Raw genomic sequence first — 18,681 nt, 5'->3', positions numbered from 1 at the left:
TCTTGGAAATGTATGAAGTTTCTGTTGGCAAAAGTGCTGCTCTTGTGGACCTCAGAGATGGGACTTGAGAATCTGGAAGAGGGACTGCTTATGCAGTCTCTGTTACTATTCTTTTGCCATAACCAAGGCAGTGCCTGTTCACCATTGCTAATGAAATCCCTCAGATTTAGGCACGGTTCTTAGTTGTTGTCAAGAGCTTTGTCTTCACAGCTGTAGCATGTTTACTGCTCCTTGTGGTTGAGTCCCTAATCCTTCTGCTTGTGTCCGTATCTCAGTAATTCACTAAGATATATAGAATGAAATGTAATGTAAAGTCAGCATGGTGATTATTCAGAAAAAAGGAGAGTGAAATACTGTTGCGTGCAAAAGAAGGCTTTTAGCAATACTTGATTCTCTTTTCCTGTCATGACAGCAATCTGATATAAATATCAGCTGGGAAGTGCTGACCCCTGGTACAGAACAACAGGAAAGGATCTTTAATGTTTTCCATTTCTGAATTTTCCTTTCATACTTAATGATTTCATCCTTTAAATTAGTAATGCCTTCCAACACACCTAATGTTCGTCGGACAAAAAGGATACGACTAAGACCTCTGGAATATTGGCGAGGCGAGCGTGTAAACTATACGATGAGGCCTTCAGGTATTAATTCCAAAGTACCTATTTGCTTTCTCCTGATAGGGCAGTAAAGAAAAATCTGTGTGTTGATCTTGTCATGAAAAAGCCATGAAAGCTTTGAGACGCTTACTATTTGGTAATTTTTTAAAAAAGTAGATTATTTATAGTATCCAGCTATTTAGTGGTCTTTCTGTGTAGTCTTTCTCTCCTGATATTCCTGTGTCAGCTAGAAATAGTATCAGCAGAGCATGTTAAGTACCCTTGCCTTAACTGTTTAGGGAAGAACAAAATGTTTTCTCTGTACTAGCAGGTTTATTACATCAAAGATTCTGTATGATACCAGAAAAAGAGACAATCTACTGGATCATTCATTGGAGTGTTTCTCTTTGTACGAGAGTTGTTCTCCAGAGCAGATACTATAATTTTTTTATCCAATCTCAGTGTTAAATTCCTTAAGTGATAGAATATATCTTGATCTCAGGGATTTTTTCTGACAGTTCAGCCTAATTTGGTCCTTTCCTAATTAATTAGTCTGCTTGAAAATAGTATCTCTTGGTGTCCTTAAAAGTGATATTTTGTTTTAAAAATTGACTCATATGTCACGGCTTTCTGAAACGTTCTTTGACTCAAATATGATCAAATTATTTTCAGAAAGTCTCAAGTTGCATTGTACTCCGAAATACTTGTTGAAAAGCTTTTTGGTTTGTTGTAGCTTTCTGAAACTATCTCAAAAGTTCATCATCTAGGATATATATTCTCAGCTGAAATGCTTGTTGGTTGTGCAAGTCTTCATTCTTGTAAAATTATTAGGAGTTAGTGAACTTTGTTTAACTTTCTTTTTTTTCAGGAGGGCTTGTGATTAGTGGAATAGTGTGTCCAGAAACAGAACCTCACAGGAAGATTATACGGAGGAAGGGTGGTCACAAGCAGAAAAGAGATGAAACAAGTATGAACACAGACTTTTTTTCTTTTGGTACTTAAAAAAAAAAATTCCGTAATCCAATACTCCGTGGTTGTAAGATTTTTCTCCTATAAAAACTCAGCTCTCTCTGGGTGAGAATAATTTTATAATGAAATGCATTAATGTGATTTGATGTGGAAAAAACTGTTCTTATTGTATCTGTTGCAATGCTGCGTAATCTTGTCTTAAAAAGCTTAACTTCTCAGTGTTAGAAAGGAAGAGATACAGGACATATTCAGAAGTGTTGTGATGCCTTTAAAGCAGGGGTTGAAGAAAATAAGCTGTACTTCTGTCCAGCTCATTCATTAATGATGCTAACGTGTTTAGTTTCATAATGCACAGTTAAGGTATAAAAACTTCTGGTCATTTTACTGATACCCGTACTATCACTTCTGAAAAGGCAGCATACAGTGTCAATAGAGTTTTAAGCTATTGTAGGTCAAATATGACAAATGAACAAGGCAGGTGAAGAGAGAGCTTTAAGAACAGTGCGTAATAAAATGTTTAAAAGTGGGCAATGAATCCATGTTTAAACAAACAGGAACAGGAGGCTGTGCTAGAGCCTCTGTGACCAGTAGGTAATAAATATGTAGGTAGTGCTCAGAAAAGAGGGATAGAGTCAAAATCCAAAAGCAATATTATTTTTGCAGTGGTCTCTGTGGAAGATGTTTTGATGATAAAGAACCTTTCTTTATGGGGACTGTCTAGAGCTTTTGTTTGAGACTGAAACATTTCCGTGTGAAGTTATAGAACAAATAAAACAAATGCCAACAAACATGGAAAATGCCACATGGTCCTGACACAGTTCTAAATTAAATCAGGGCTGAAATAATAATTGGAGAAATAAGAAAGAGAACACTCAATGTTGGTACAAATTTCTGATTTTCTAGAGTGTACACGTTAATTTTATTCCTTACCTCAAAAAGAAGGTAGTAGGACTAGAGAAGGTTCAGAGAAAGCTTGTCAAGAACATGGAAGGACTTCTGTACAAGAAGCATCTATGTGGGGAAGGCTCCTCAGCACTGAAGAGAATACTGTGGAGGTGTGAAAAAGACCTATAAAATCATGAGTGGCATGGAGGAGGGGAAAATAAGTAAATTGCGGTTTGTTCTGTTGTTTTTTTATTTGTTTGTTTTTAAACACAAGAACTAGAAGGTGTGTAAGGAAGATGGTGAGAGCTGGGTTTTTCAGGCAACATAAGGTGGCTCTTCTCACTGTGTGCTCTCTGCCCCAGAATACCATGGATAAAAATATTTATGTCGATTCAAGGCAAGAACTAGATAAATTCACAGAAGACTTAATAGCTCTAAATAAAGCATGTGAGCTCTGTGTTAGATATGGAAATGCCTTTACTCTGTTACAGCATTTTTGGGGATGGAAGGGGCACCTGCGTTTGGCTGTTAATGTGAGACAGCATCCTGGTCTAGATCAACCTTTGGTCTAAGTACAGTTTATGTTTTAATATAAATCATTTGCAGTCCGTGCAAACCTGAGCTGGTGACTGTTCATACTGTATCTTATAAGAATTATTGGTTGCTTTAGGCGCATTTGAGCTGTCTTCCAGAAGTGATAGATTTCCTTTTTAACAGGCATTCATCCTGAGATACAATCGTTCGCTAGTGTCGTTGAATCTTAAGTAACGTATAAGGACCATCAGCTGAGTTGAATTTCTAGAACAAATTCCAAAATTGTGTTGATACGATAAAAACTCTGTGATTATAGCTATAGCGTTGCACCCGTTGCTGCTTCTGTTTATAGAGAGATGGTTATGTTGGAACAAAACTATTTCAAACATAGTAACTTTCTTCCTGCCACTGGACTGTCTTGGCCTAAGAGTATTTAAGCAGCCATGAGTGCCTATAAAGTGCTATAGCTTGCCTTTAACACCCTTGTTCTGACTGCATTTAAAGAAATTTCTTGTGCACTATAGAGCTAAAATTGACTGCTTAAGAGAGTTCTGCAGGAGAGCTTTGGGATATTTATTTTGTCATGAACATTCTCCAGTGTCTCGTCTCTTTTTGAAAAATGTAAGGTTGTCATCAACTCTTAGGCTATTTCCTTCTCTGGAAAAATCCTTTTTATGATAGTAGTAGTTCTCTGATTTACAACTTACAGTGAGATTCCTGTAATGGTATTTCTCGAGGAAAGGATAATTGAACATGTGCTTATTCTTTTGAACACTTTATCTCTTAAGTCTCCTGATGCCCATCAGCAGTAGGTAAGAGGAAAAAACTTGTTCTTCATACTTCGTCCTGTATTTTATATCCTCTCAGCATCTGTTGCTAGAAAAGCACTTCTCTTAAAACGCAGATACTTTTGAGTAAATACTGTCGTTAATAGGATAGGATAAATAGTTCGCATTCCCCTGGAAAATTCTTCGGGATTTAGAGACCCTGTAGCTATTGCTCACAGAAATAATTCCAATGAAAATTACATTTTCAAAGAATTGTTATGGATGGTTTCCTTTTGTATGAAGAAAGTCTGTTTAGTCACTTAATAAAACAAATTTGAGCACTTAAGTGTGAAATCTAAAATTATGGAAAAGTTGTGGTTAAATGGTTAAGTTTTAAAAATGTAGAGTGATTATTTTTCTGGTGTTTTTTTTTTTTTTTTGTGTTTTTCTCCCCAGGAAGTGACATACCTGCAGATTTGTATCACACACTAGCTGATACTTCTAAGCCAACCGCTGTACTGGACCCAGCAACAAGTGAGGAAGTACTTCTAGGTGAGTTGTAGGGATGTGACCAAGGGCCTTTCTGAATTACGTAGTAAGTGTCTAGACTGATAAGAAAAAAATGTGTTCATGCCACATTGAGCATAAAAAGGTGAGCTGTTGAAATATTCATTGCTCTTCTGGAGAAAATTCTGAGGGAGACACAAAAAGTGTCCTGATTTTTCAGCTAAATATTCAGTCTAGGTCTTGGGGGTGTTGGACTGAAACAACATGTAATGCATATGATTTAATAAGTAGTTACTGAGCAAGTAACAAGACTTTGTTATGTGTTAGCATTAATGTTAATCTCCTGGACTTTTTTTGTAGAATGTGTTAGCACTGAAAGCTGTCACTTCTTCAAAGATGAATCAGTAGAAATATATAAAAATTTAAATACATCTGCTTTTGCCACTGGTAGATTGATTTTGAAACCATTTAAAGAAAAGGGACACCAGTTTGTCCACATGGATACAATAGTAAGTGTGCTTTTTTCCTATTTTTATAAAAATTGACTATGTAAACAGAAAATCTTAGAATGGTTGGCAGTAGCATATAAAGCTGACAGGGTTTTTTTTTTTCCCTATAATGCAAATAAAGAGAGGAAACATTAATGAGTCATTTCAGTTGTGAAATGAGTTACAACCAAAGAAACTTGCTAGAGGTACTTTGCATGCGCGTTGCCCTGCTTTGCTTCACATTAAACCTGTATGTATGCTTACTGTCTGGATCTTGTAGGCAAGACAGAAGTATCAAATCAACAAAATTGGCCCCCAGTCCCCTTTTAAGTTGTGCATCTTATTTTACAGCAGGGTGGGAAAAGGGCATTGCAGCTCTGCTAGCTTATCTGGTTTTTGGTCTTTGTTACAACATGTATGCAAAACAAAGCGTACATTTTCTTAGATAACTTTCTTAAATGTTTGAAAAGAAAACATTACTAATCTTAGAACCCTTTGGCTTTCATTAAGGCTTTCCATGTTATCCACGGAAAAATTATTGTCACCTTACATCGGACATCATATTATCTGACTACAGGGGACTTCTTCTATGTTCCAGCAGGTCAGTACATATTTTTAAAACCAGTTTGTGAGACGGATGAGACTGAATTAGCATGCTAGGACGCAAAACCGAGCTGAATGATGGGAAGAGATTAGTTTGAGGGGGAAAGTATAGGGTTATGAAGAAAGGAATGTGACCCTACACTGGGCATGGGTTGATGACCTATCCTTTGAATGCAGTGATACGAACACTGCTTATGTGAGTTGGCCTCAAAGTTTTTGATGACACTACCAAGTTCTAAGAGTGAATTTCTTGTGCTATTCTGGTTCTGTCTCTAGCTATAATGTTGGGGAAACTTCACAGACAGCTTAATATAGTAGTAGTTAATATAATTATTTTGGTCACCACCTGTTTGCTGGTTTTTCTACCTAAAATTATGAAACTCCATTTGGATCAGTTCATCGTATTTTACACTTTGTGCTTGATATATGGAAAGTGCAGAATGTCTTTTTGAACGGGTTGTAACTTCATGTGGGTTGCTGAGAATTTAGACACCTCTGATTTTCCCCTTCTGAGATAGAAGTGGAATGAACTCCATGTGGGAAGCCATCCTTCGGTGGGCAAGACACTAGTCAGGAGAGTTTGTAGTGGTTGGAAAGCAGGCTGTTCATGAATCTGTAGAGAGCTTATGTACAGCTTTCTTGTGAAGAGGCTGCGTTAGACAATTACAAGCTACAACTTGTTTTTCCACTAACCTTTCACCATGATGTCTTGATTGAACAATCATTGTTCAATTAATGCTTGATGCTTTGAAGGTTTTTTTTGTGTGTGCTTGTTCTAATTGTATAAGTTTAGGGGTATGCAGAAACAATTTAGTGTAGTTTGCTTTTGGGAAAAAACTGCTGAAAGTTCCATATGGCCATAAGGATCTATACTTTGTTTCCATTCTTCCCTGCTTCTTGATGGCCTGTCTCAGTATCCCTGGATGGGCAGTGCAATGGTTGTGGTTGGGTGATCTCTTTGTGATTAATCAAGAGTGGCTGTATATGAATGTTAGGATGTTGCTTATTCCTGACATTGAGTACCCTTTAGATGTTTCTATATTTGTGGTCATGTTAGTATGCAAATCACAACTGAAGATCTGCAGATAAGTTTCCATGTGCAGTTTTTATTGGATTTACTATAGGTATAAATTAAATTCAGTCACCTTAAAGTTTTCTTGTGGGCTTTGAGAGATGAGAGCTCAAGCCCGTAACGTTCTTTTCAGTGAAAATCTTCTCGGCAGAGATGCACTCTAATCTTATCACAGGTTAAAACAAATGATGCTAGCTGTATCCTTGTTATCTCTTTGAAATGCAATGACGTGCCTGTAAGAGTGGCATCCTAGATTAAGAGCTAATATTCCTTCTGTTAAAATACATGAAATAATAATGCACTTGGCTGAAGACAGGACTTCAAAAATTGCTAGTGGCTGCTAAAGAAAACTTGTTTTTATTTGTAGGAAATGGATATAACATACGTAATCTTCTGAACGAAGAAAGTATTCTTGTCTTCACACAACTCAAAAAAGACAGGTGAAGAAATTTCTGCAGACAAGTTTGCTGAAATGCTTTTCAAGCTCTTCTATGCTTTGAAGTTCTTTTTACATATGAAAGCTGTTTGAGTGTGCCCAGCTTAACATTACAAATTAATACATGGCAGCTGAAATCAACATAAGAAAAGTCAAGAACAAACCCAGAAGAACCACAGTAGTTTGCTACCAAATTGAAATGACATACTGAAGGGCCCCACTCTGCGTCAGTTACTGTTCTTGTGTCCGAAGACAGCAAGAGAAGTGTATAAAATTTGTGGGTAAAGCATATTGTTGTTCCACATTGTATTTATATGTCTAATCTCCCTAAAGATGCCTAGCACTTGAAAAAATTTTGACATCTTCAGCTAATGTCTGATAGTCTTAATGCCGGCCTGCTGCAAACCACTGTGAATAATCTCTATTTAAATGTAGGACCATGCTGTTCACATTCCAGTAATTGTTGTCTAGGAGATGTGCTGCTGGAATGCTTGTGTGCTGGGGTCCAGTCTTCTTCTAATATGTTACTGACAGGCATTTCTTCCATGTCTAGCAGATGTGTGATTAGTGCCTCAAATTCAAATTGTAAAATGGGAACTTTAAGTAGGAGCTTATTGGTTGTATCTTTTGTATGGAAGCTATGGCTTCGTTAGCTCTGAACGTTGTGGATAGCCTTATTTTGTGTAACAGCGACAGGTCATTGCCAAATATATTGCTTTAATATCTCCTTTTGTTTTGCGTGCTGTGTTCCTGGATAATAGCGAAGACCTCTGGGAAAACTGTAATTATACTGTATACTCCAGAAGCCAAGTCTAGGCAGCAGATGGTATACATAGCATTTGTCTCCCAGGCTCTTCAAGGTTCCTTCTGGCTGAAGATAAACTCCAGCTATTCTGGTAGGGTGCTTTCTCTCTGTGGACAGTGCTATTCTAGAAGAGGAGGAGACAGGGAAAGTTGAATTGGAATCATAAACTTTGAGGACTTGAGGGTTGAGTAAACACTCGTGGCCATGATGTTTATGCTAAATCTAGAGTATATGTTACAGTAGGAAAGATGGATTAGCTGTAGTGCTTCCCTTAAGCTTTCAGCTGTCAGCTAACTTCATGTGTCTGTGAAAGAGCTTGGACACCAAGATTTCCATGCCTCTGGGAAAGACCCTTTAGATTGGGGAATTTGAGATAATATTTTTTTTTTAAATCATTCTCTTTCAAGCAGTAATTCCTATGATTAGTGCGTATATAGACTGACAGTGGAAATACTCAGTAGAATTTATGTGGCATGTTTGCATTCATGGCTAGGTCATGCTTGACTCTGAGAAGATGAAACAGAGGAACATGTCTATTGCCATTTAGTTCTTCCTCTATCTTGATATGAACTATTTGCTGTCAAAGTTCAGACTGTACAGAAGGACCTTTTTTTTGCCTTTTTTTCCCAGCCTCAACTCTTGTAAGCAGTTTAAGAGTTAAAGGTAAAAAAAAGAACAGATCATTTAGTTACAGCTGATAATAATTTGATGTTGGCAGCTTTTGTAAATTCTGGGCTTGGGTTTGTCTCTTCAAGGTCAGCGAGATTCAAATATTGTCCCTTCTGCGTTGGAGCCATACCAGCTACCAGATGGGCATGCATGCTGTCTCCGCTGCTTGAGGGGATCCCACCCACTAAAACATTTAGTTTGCAAGTCTTTCAACTCCCCAGACCTGCAGAGGTCTGGAAACTTGCCACCTGGAAAACAATACAGAGCTAGTGTTAGACCAAAGATCCTCTGCTCCTCGCCCAAGCGTGTCTCCCAGTGGTCAGGGCATGGATGTGGTGGTCTCTGAACCCAACAGCTCACTGACTGCCGCTGAAAGTCAGAACAAGATGACTTCTCAGTTGTGTTAAAGGCCAGGGAGTTCAGAAGGAAGCTACCCTGCGAATTTTCTTCTGCATTACCTGTCTGCAGGTTGGGTAGCAGAGGGAAACTTTGTTAAGGGGATGGTGAACATGTACGGACTGTGGAGCTCATGGCCCTGAAGGAAAGTGTGGATGCGTGTTGTGACAGAGCTCAAGGCAGCCTGTTGCTTTCCAGCAGATGTGTTCCAGTTTGGTGGGTTCAGAAGAGAGGTGATGCGTTGCCCTTGTATTGGGCACTGATGCGTCTTCCCCCGCCGCACTGCACTGCAACTTGGCAGCAAGGTTTTGAGTGGATTTTCTTTTGGTAAAAGAGAAATCCGCCCTTTGGGATGTTTTCTTAAGCAGAAGTAACCTTTTCCTGGCACAGGGTGGAAGGTGGCAGATGTTCAAGTGCAGGTTCGAGGTCAGGATGCCATGAATGCCTGTCTGTGTTTTCCTAATTCTATGGCTGCGAGTGTCAGCAGAATAGGTGGATTTGTTGAAGTATGTAAGTTTTAAGGCTCAGTGGTTTTGTTGCTTCCTGGCTAGTCGGTTTCTTGGGAGAAGTGTCCTGTATAGTTTGCAGAAAACATTTTGTAATTTGACTACATCTCAAAATGTGTTGAAAGTAGCAAAATCAGTATTGCCAAGCACGGTGATGTATCTGGGAGTTTACTTTTGTTTAGCAGCAATTCCAATATTTGTCACTAGATGGGGCTTCAAGCACAGCTGTTTGTCCTTGACGGCGTCTCTGTTCAGTAGGGTTTGGTTTTTGAAAGGGAGGAAGAAGTGTGTTACAGATGGAGATAAATTCAGTCGAATTCTGTTGCAAGGACATGTAAATCAGTTTACATTAACATTAGGACTTGGCACTGAACCTTGCTGAGTTCATTCTGTTGGCATGTATGTTGTACTAGTTGCAGCCACTTGTTCAAAGTGTTTTTTTAAAACATCAGTGCACCGCAGGAATTGAGTTGAGCTAGGTTATTCACCATTTGTCTGGATTGCATTTTGAATTCTTTTCTTCAACTTGATACTGGTAAAAAAACTTGCTGCCCTGTCACTAGCCTGAATATAGTGTGAGGAGGTGCAGGAGAATGTTCTGAGTTCCAGGACTCGTATGGATGCTGCGTTGTGAAGTGTGGCAAACAAGAAACGGTCGTTAGAAGCATCAAGTGATGTTTCACCTCTACCTGGTCTTCCTTTGGCTTCCGCTTCCTACATGTTTGTGTACACCAGGCTATGAGTAGTCGTCGGGAACCTTTGGGGGTCTATTTTTTTCCTCTACCAAATGGGATATTGCAAAGAAAGAAAAAAGCCTTCTATGAAGCGTGAGAAGTTAGCGTGCTTATTCCTGCATATGTGTGATTCTTTTTATCAGCATATTTTCTACTCTGAGTAATCTAACTTCCACCAGCTACTGTGATGGTTTTGAATAGGTATGTGGCAAAATTATTTAGACTCGGTAAAAAGCTAAAGTAATAGCTCATACAGAGCATGTTATGGTCTCTAGTTTAAATATACAGTTTTAGGGTTTGTATAATCCTAATCCGTTACAATTCTATATTGGTGTAGCTTTTAAAACAGCTTTTAAATTATTTCATAGACCATAATGGCTTATATATTTAGCTCAGCTGCCACAACATTTTACTTACAGTAGAGTACAGAACATCACCTCTAATAGTAGTAGAGATCTGAGCCAGGTTTGTGCAAAACTAGGCCAAAGTTGGTTAGCGAGTGTTACATGCTGTGGTGGGATCATCCTCATGAAAGATCCATGGCCTTTTCTGTTGCCCGTGTGATACAGATACTGTTCCTGGAGGACAGCACTGCTTTAGTGTGCTAATTCATTGCTTTCTGTCAACAGTAGCTGAGAGAGCTGGAAACGAAAGCTGAGTCACATACTTGGTCAGCTTCATGTTAGTAGGTACGTGTGTTCTGGGTATTGTGGTAACAACTAGAGGCATATTTTAAGGAGCTTAACTGACAATGTCCCACCAGAATAAAAAGTCGTATTTTTGAAGGCTTTGGCTCCCTTTGAGAAAAATGACTTTGCTGGTTAGTAGGTTCTTTTGAAAATTTATCTTTTTGTAGTTTCATTTGGTTAGAAAGCTGTTCCTGTTACACTAAACAAAGCTTTTTTGCAGTTTAAAGGAGCAGAAGAATGGCCGCAAAACTGTCAGACATGTCTGCACATCCGTATTTATACAACTTTGTAAACATAAAATAGGAGAGTATGAGCTGAGTAATTACAGAGAAATAAACAGCACCAATAAAACAAACTGTTGAGTGAAAATTTATTCTATTTTTCAAGTACACAGCTGAATTGGTTATCTGCACATGATTTTAAATTAACATTTGGGAAATCCAATAAACCTAGAGAGCTATTTCCTCATTTCATAACAGCTGAAAAGGCACTTCAGCATGAAGAAATATTTCTTACATTTGTACTGATGTATAGACTCTGTTGCATGGGGTCTTTTGTAATACAGGTTTTACTTTAAGCGGTGATTGATTGCAGATAATACATCTAACTGAAGAGTATGGAACATGGCTCCTTAATGGTATTGACAGGTGTTGTAACTGAATACCTTAGTCTTTCCAAGCTGGTATGTTTCATCTTCAGAATATCCTGTCACTTCATGGATGTTCACAAATGTAGTCTGAGGATCTCAGAGCCAAACGCTTCTCAGGTTGCACGGAAAAGCTTCATGTAGGATTTGACAACCAAAGTGATTCCTATGGTCCAGTTGTTAGAATAAAGCCAGTAGTTGGTCATCAGTCAAAACAGCTGGCTGCAGATTATTAGGGAATGAATACGTTACAAGGAGTGCCTGCAGAGCTGCTCCGTGTTCTTACGCCGACCCACAAAGCTCCGGCTCTGATTTGCTTCGTTTAAACCCCTGTGACCAAGAAAATGCATTCACAAAAGTTTGCTTTGTACTTCTTCTGCAGTCCTTTCTTGTTTGGAGCACAAGAGGGGCAATAATTGAAACAAGGAGCTGAAGGAAGCAAAGTGTTTGCTTTCTCAGTCTGACTATTCAGTTGAGACACAAATCTAAAAAGTGTTCGCGGAAAAACAGATTAATGCCCCAAGTAAGATTTTTAACTGTGCTTTGCAGCTCAATAGGTAAGGACTTTTAAATTTGAAAACTGAAGAGCTGCAGTACTCTTGACAACTCTTCAGGAAGTTTATTAACTGGGTACAGTAGCTGTTAGCACACACTATTTTATTGAGCTTATTACATTTTTTCATGGTCATAGGATTTGAAGTTGCCTTTCCCTGCGTATTCAGTAACAGTTGCTGAAATGAGAATTGATCAAGATGGCAGATGCATGGTAACGCTGTGTGGGTGTCTTCTGGAATCAACGTGCTGTAAAGAGGGAGAGGAAAGGAGGGATGTGACAGGTGTAGACGTAATGAAGAGCTATAGTGTTGTCTAAAGGTGTTGCAGACTGGTTTGTCTAGGTTGTGCAAGGAGTTTTCAGTGAAATTCAGTAACTTTTGGATGAGCATAATGTGACTCTTCCAATCGGTAAGGTGCATCTTCCTGGTGTCAGTGCCATGAGAACACAGATGTCTGCGCTGGTAACCTACATTCCTGGTGTGGGATTCTAGTATTGCTATGAGCACTTGTGTTTAAGACCATTAAGTCATCTTACCTAAAACTGCAGGGTTTGGCTAATGAACACAATGTATAATCCACTGAACAAGAGGCCTGAGCTTACTGAATTTTATCCTTTCTTCATGTTAGCATCATTTTAGTGCTATAGTACAGAGGGGGCAATTACAAGAAATGAAAGTTAATTATAAAGAATTTTTTTTCAAACACAGTCTGAACTTGAAATTGTACTGCTGGCAAAGATGGGGCTCCCCTAGGATGCAGTAGCCTGTACACTGAAGAAACGTAGCACTTCTCCTATATTTCAGTTAGCGCCAAGTCAGCTCTGAGGTTAATTAATCAAAACAAATTTATAATTAAGCCCAGGAAGGAAGACTAATTAAGTAGCCAGTTAAGAAAAAGTGATGGAGGGATCAACCGTGATGGGAAAGTATGAGACTCCCAGTATTGGCCCATGAAGGACAATTAAGTGATAATTGCAGAGGCCTTTTTGCATCCAGCAAATGCTCTCTGACTTTTATTATGGCTGATTTTCTTCATGTTAGTAGAAGCAGACATTTGCCTGTTGAGCAACTAAGCTTTACTGTGTACTCTTAAGGTAATTCATAGGTAAAGCACAGAGGTCGCTGCAGGAATAAATTAGAGCACAACTGCCAGACTTGAACAGTGTTTTAGCTAGAAAAAAGCCCTGCTGTGTTTTAAAGGCAAAGTAGCTCTAAATGTTTGCTTTATTTGCCTGTTCGTTTTGTGGCAGACCGAGTCCATCTTAGCATCCTGTTTAACCTTTCAAACAAATTGCATTGAGTGAATTATCAGAATTTAGAATAGCTTCATTTTGTTCAGTTGCTAACCCCATTTAAGCTCTCGGAAATCATTACCTTGTCATGAAATGGCTTCTGTTGCTTACATCCTGCACCCATGCTGCATGATTTTCTTGTGTTTCTTGATGGAAAAAAAGAGGGGGGGGAAACTATAATAGTAATATTGTTTTTACTGAAAATAATTTAGCTCCTCTTCTGAAGGACTTTATAAGCTTGCAAAGCTCATCTCTGGTGAGATGCTGAGGGTTGCAAATGAGGTGCATGCCCCAGCCCTCCTGTGCCCTTCCTTGCCCATTCCCATGAAACTGTCATGCTGATGAAATACAAAACCTGTCGTAATTATTTAGGCTTATGCATGGGTTAAGAATTTGCTTGAATGTCCACCTTTTGTGCACTTAGCTGGAACTTGAGTTATTTCAGAGTTTATAAAGAAGGGGTCTCTTCATGTATTGTATTGTACTGAAGATAACTTTTTAAGCCAGGTAGCAGACAGCCCTACCCAAGGGGATGCCATGCTGGGCCTGAGGCTCACCAATGCAAGTGGGTTCATCGGTGACGTCAAGCCTGGAGGCAGCCTGGGCTGCAGTGATCACGCACTGGTGGAGTTCAGTCTCCTGAGGGATATGGGAAAGACGAGGAGTATAGTCAGGACCCTAAATTTTAGGAAAGCCAACTGCCAGCTCTTCAAGGAGTTACTCAGTAGGACCCCCTGAGAAATGGTTGTCAGGGACAGGGGGGCAGAACAGAGCTGGCAGATCTTTAAGGACGCTTTCCACAGAGCACAAGAGCTCTCAGACCCAAGAAGAAATCAGGCAAGGAAGGGAAGAGAGTGGCATGGATGAGTCAAGACCTGCTGGTCAAACTGAAGAGCAAGAGGGAACTGCACCAGCAGTGGAAGCAGGGACAGGTATCCCGGGAAGAGTATAAGGATGCTGCCTGGTGGTGTAGCAAGGGGGTCAGGAGGGCCAAGGCGCAGCTGGAGCTGAACTTGGCAAGGGATGCAAAGAATAATAAGAAGGGCTACTACAGGTATGTCAGATCACATATCAACAGATGAGGAGAAGGCTGAGGTACTCAACAACTTTTTTGCCTCAGTCTTCATTGGCAACCTCTCTCCTTGCCCCTCCCCAGTTGATGGACTGCAAGATGGGGACCAGAGGGGCAAAGACCCTCCCACTGTAAGGGAAGACCAGGTTCTTGACCACCTGAGGAACCTAACGAGATGCATCCCAGAGCCTTAGTGAAGTGGCTGATGTAGTTGCTAAGCCACTCTCCAGGATATTTGAAAAGTCACGGCAGTCAGGCAAAGTCCCTGGTGACTGGAAAAAGGGAAACATTGCACCCACTTTTAAAAAGGGTAGGAAGGAGGGCCCTGGGAACTACTGACCTGTCAGCCTCACCTCTGTGCCTGGGAAGATCATGGAACAGATCCTCCCAGAAGCCATGCTAAAGACAGGGAGGCAATTCGAGACAGCCAGCATGGCTTCACAAAGGCCAGGTCCTGCCTGACCAACCTTGTGGCCTTCTACAATGGAGTGACCACCTGAGGGTCCCTTCCAACCCAAAGCATTCAGTGATTCCATGATTAAAATAAGTGTTGACAGTAATTTCCTTTTCTTCGAGGAATTCCATGTGCGCATGCTGCCCATGTGATGCGCTGTGTCCTGCTGTGCAAGCTGGCAGCTGTCTCCCTGAAGCATCTGTCAAAAGGGTGCTTTTGTCTCTCCCCGCCACCGCCCCTTCCCCTTGGAGCGGGCTGCGGGATGAGGCATTCACCTGCCACCGTTTCAGCTCCTCAGCTGCTGTATCAAGTTTCAGTCTGCTCCTTCACTTTTTGTCTTGCTGCCTGAACTGATTTCTTGCCTTTTTTGGATGCATTTCCCTTACCAAAGGTGTTTTTTGGTTTTTTTGTCTTTGTGCCTCTTGCAAGGATTGTATCATTTTTCTAACTCAGTTCCAGTTACTTTAATTGTTTCAGCGGTGTTCTTCTGCCTGAAGGTTCCTTTGCTATCTCTCCTTCAAGCTTTGTACAGGGCCTGGCGAAATTTTGGCCTCCCAATTTTCTCACTCAGAGAAGTGATGCAAAGCTTCCTTTGGCCTCCATTCTTAGGAAGACTTTTGTGTAGTTCTAATCCCAAGAAAAGGTCAGCTTAGGATGTCACCAGCAAAGCTGTTGTCATCTGCTGCTTTCCATACTGCAGAAGCGGAACTGAGACCACTTCAGACCTGCATGGTTGCCCTTGAGCCTCATCCATCTCTTGAGGCTGGTTCTGCAGTGCCGAAAGAATCCGCCCCAGCACTGTTCCACCTGGCCAGACTTACCCAGGGCATCGCAGCGCTGTGCTTTTTGCTCCTCTTGTAGCACCACTTCAGTGTGCTGGTGCCTTCCTTTGCCTTGGCACAGCCTTGCCGGGGCTCTGCCATCACTTAGGCACCACGCCATGCCCTGAGTTTGTGTTGGCAGCCTAGTCCAGGCATTCACCTGCTCTGACGTCTTCATTCCTCTTGCCACTGGGGATGCTGTTTGGCACCAGCTGGTTTTGGCAGAGAGGTCTGGCATGGCAGCACGTGCCTGCTGCTGCAGATATGGATGTGGGCACATGTGCCCTCTCACACCCCATTGCTGCCTGGCTTTTCTGGTAAATGCCAGGAGAAAATAAGCTTCCTGGTTTTTGATGCTTCTGTGGTGTCAGAGGAGCTGGGGCTGAATGAGCTGGAAGAGGTGGGTTGGCGCTTCAGGATCACCTTCATACATTTCTCTTTGGGACAGAGCTGAGACCTGACCAAGTGATTTGACGCATCCTTCCGTGCGGAACAGCTCTGCCCACACAGTTCAGAACGCGCAGCCTCTGTTCTGCCCTGCTTACTGCCTGCCTGTGGGTGGGAGCCTGTGTTTGCAAAGTACGCTAGAGTGGTTGTCTACACGCTTGGCATCCTCATTCGTATCACTGCGGTTGCTGTGGAGAGGTCAAGAGGTGCAGAAGACACCAAGAGACAAAAGCTCATGTGTGAGCGTGCGGGGTGTGCCAGGGCGCTTGGCCACTGCTCAGCGCCGCTGCTTGCTCTTTCTCTGTAGTAAAAGGTGAAATGTGCGTGCTCAGCTTTGTTACAGCAGTCAGCTTTAGCGTTCCCCTTCTGGTCTTGCTCTGAGGTGCCCCTCTAAGGAAGACACGTACCTGGGTTTGATGAGAAGTCCTCTGATCAGTTTTGGGGAATTGGCTAACAATTTTCTGCATATATACCCAAAACATTTTAGCGTAAGATATTTTGATAGTGGGCTGTTATTTTCACTTAGAAGTCTTAACAGCAGTCTTGATTCTGTATGCGGGCTTAAACCAGCTTGGAAATTTGGCATCTGGTGCAGTCCAGGCTGTCGAGTGGCTGCTTTTTCTGTGTAACTGCATCTGGAGTAATAGTCCTCAGCTGTCACTTGACGTGGTGAGTTTCATCAGACGTTATTCTCTCAGTTGGCAACACTTTTGGTTCTTGGACTTTTCCCTGCTGTCAGCAGCTTCGTACGGCCTTTGAGACTACTCTAAATTGTAGATTTTGGACCATTTTGTCTAAATATGAGCTTAAGTGAATTAAAATACACATGAGATTTCTATAAAAATAGCGTGAAACTCACACATGCGTGAACTTGCTGAGGCCTCTTGGTCCTGCACAAAATACAACATTTCATAATAGAGACAGCGTAAGAAAATACATGCAGAGCAAGGGCCGGTGTGACAGCCAGATGTGGCTTGGACAACTCCGAACTTTGCACAGGGGAATGCACTCGTTAGAGACCACTGTTAGTTAAATTAAATTAGGCTAATGTGCCCTTTGGAGCATAGCTGAAACGATGCTAAGATTTTCATTGATTTGCCACTGGAGTATGTGAGTGCTCTAATGTCCTTGCTGCTGTGAGTACAATTTGCAGTTGTTCCACTTTACTGTCCAGTAACTCCCCAGTAGCATGGCACAGTCAGACAGGCCTTTTTTAACTGGGTTTATTTGGACTGATTCCTGTTCTTTTCGTGATTTAGACAAAAAGCGAGAAGGACGTTGTCGGACACCTCTACCGCATAACTTTGCCTGCAGACTGAAAATCATCTAACGCCAAGGAGTTCTAAAGAACACTGTAACTACCATCCGACTGGAAATACACCCCGGTTTTAGGGGCACGTTGCTTCACTGGTCTTAAAAGATCTTTCTCCAGTATAAATTGTAAATACGTGGTTTGTTATGAATTATTTTTCTTTTGTATCAATAAATGTTAAATAATGCAAATCAGATTTTATTTCTTTGATGTCTGAATCATTTAAGAATTCATTTTCTAGTAGTCTGTGTGGTTTTGAAAATGCAGGTAATTGCATGACTTTGACTTGTAAATATTTATAAATAATGTGAGCTACCTTGAGTGGCTTCAAGGATGTCACCAACACTGAAGTTTTTCAACTGTTCCACTGGAGTTGTTGAAACTCTTAAAAGGAGTTTGAAAGTAAAATATTTTTCATAGAATAGAATCATAAAATCGTGTATGTTGGGAAAGACCCTTAAGATTAAGTCCAGCCATAAATCTGACACTGTCAAGTCCACCACTAAACCACATCCCTAAGTGCCACATCTACACGTTTTTTAAATACATCCAGGGGTGGTGACTCCACCACCTCCCTGGGCAGCCTGTTCCAATGCCTGACCACTCTCTCAGTAAATAAATTTTTCCCAATATCCAATCTAAAATTCCCCTGACGCAACTTAAGGCCATTGCCTCTCATTCTATTGCTAGTTACTTGGGAGAAGAGACCGACACCCACCTCTCTACAACCTCCTTTCAGGTAGCTGTAGAGAGCGATAAGGTCTTCCCTCAGCCCCCTTTTCTCCAGGCTAAACAATCCTGGTCCCCTCAGCCGCTCCTCGTAAGACTTGTTCTTATGGGTTTGCGTGGCAAGGTTTTGGTAGCAGGGGGGCTATAGGGGTGACTTCTGTGAGAAGCTGCAAGAAGCTTCCCCCATGTCTTGTAAAGCCAGTGCCAGCCGGCTCTAAGACGGACCCGCCGCTGGCCAAGGCCAAGCCAATCAGCGATGGTGGTAGCGCCTCTGTGATAACAGATTTAAGAAGGGGAAGAAAAAAACCTGCGGTGAAACGGCAGTGAAGAGAGGAGTGAGACAATGTGAAAGAAACATCTCTGCAGACACCAAGGTCAGTGAAGATGGAGGGGGGAGAGCTGCTTGAGATGCCGGAGCAGAGGGTCTGCCCTTGCAGCTCGTGATGAAGACCATGGTGAGGCAGGTTGTTCCCCTGCAGTCCATGGAGGTCCACAATGGAGCAGAGATCCACCTGTAGCCCTGGAAGGGACCTCAAGCTGAAGCAGATGGATGCCTGAAGGAAGCTGTGACCCCATGGGGAGCCTGCACTGGAGCAGGCTCCTGCCAGGACCTGAGGACCCGTGGAGAGAGGAGCCCACACTGGAGCAGGTTTGCTGGCAGGATTTGTGACCCCAAGAGGAGCCCATGCTGGAGCAGC

At 41.4% G+C, this 18,681-nt stretch overlaps 1 protein-coding gene across 4 annotated transcripts in view; it reads left to right on the top strand.

Moving 5' to 3' along the window:
- Positions 1 to 17,387, top strand: part of CENPC (centromere protein C) — a 29,273-nt gene extending 11,886 nt beyond the window's left edge. For 3 of the 4 annotated variants that reach the window (XM_075421285.1, XM_075421286.1, XM_075421283.1), the window contains 7 exons: positions 537 to 641; positions 1,465 to 1,563; positions 4,208 to 4,303; positions 4,619 to 4,767; positions 5,257 to 5,347; positions 6,789 to 6,861; positions 17,202 to 17,387. In XM_075421285.1, the coding sequence (XP_075277400.1) occupies positions 537 to 641; positions 1,465 to 1,563; positions 4,208 to 4,303; positions 4,619 to 4,767; positions 5,257 to 5,347; positions 6,789 to 6,861; positions 17,202 to 17,244 (656 nt within the window). In that variant the 3' untranslated portion in view covers positions 17,245 to 17,387. The remainder of the gene's footprint in view (positions 1 to 536; positions 642 to 1,464; positions 1,564 to 4,207; positions 4,304 to 4,618; positions 4,768 to 5,256; positions 5,348 to 6,788; positions 6,862 to 17,201) is intronic. The other variant, XM_075421284.1, reaches the window with a different exon arrangement.
- The last annotated feature ends 1,294 nt before the right edge of the window (positions 17,388 to 18,681 follow it).

This window comes from Opisthocomus hoazin, chromosome 5 (genome assembly GCF_030867145.1).
Source record: "Opisthocomus hoazin isolate bOpiHoa1 chromosome 5, bOpiHoa1.hap1, whole genome shotgun sequence".
In the NCBI taxonomy this organism is placed as follows: Eukaryota; Metazoa; Chordata; class Aves; order Opisthocomiformes; family Opisthocomidae; genus Opisthocomus; species Opisthocomus hoazin.
The sequence above is the reverse complement of the archived record's forward strand: the minus strand, read 5'-3'. Positions and strand labels throughout refer to the sequence as shown.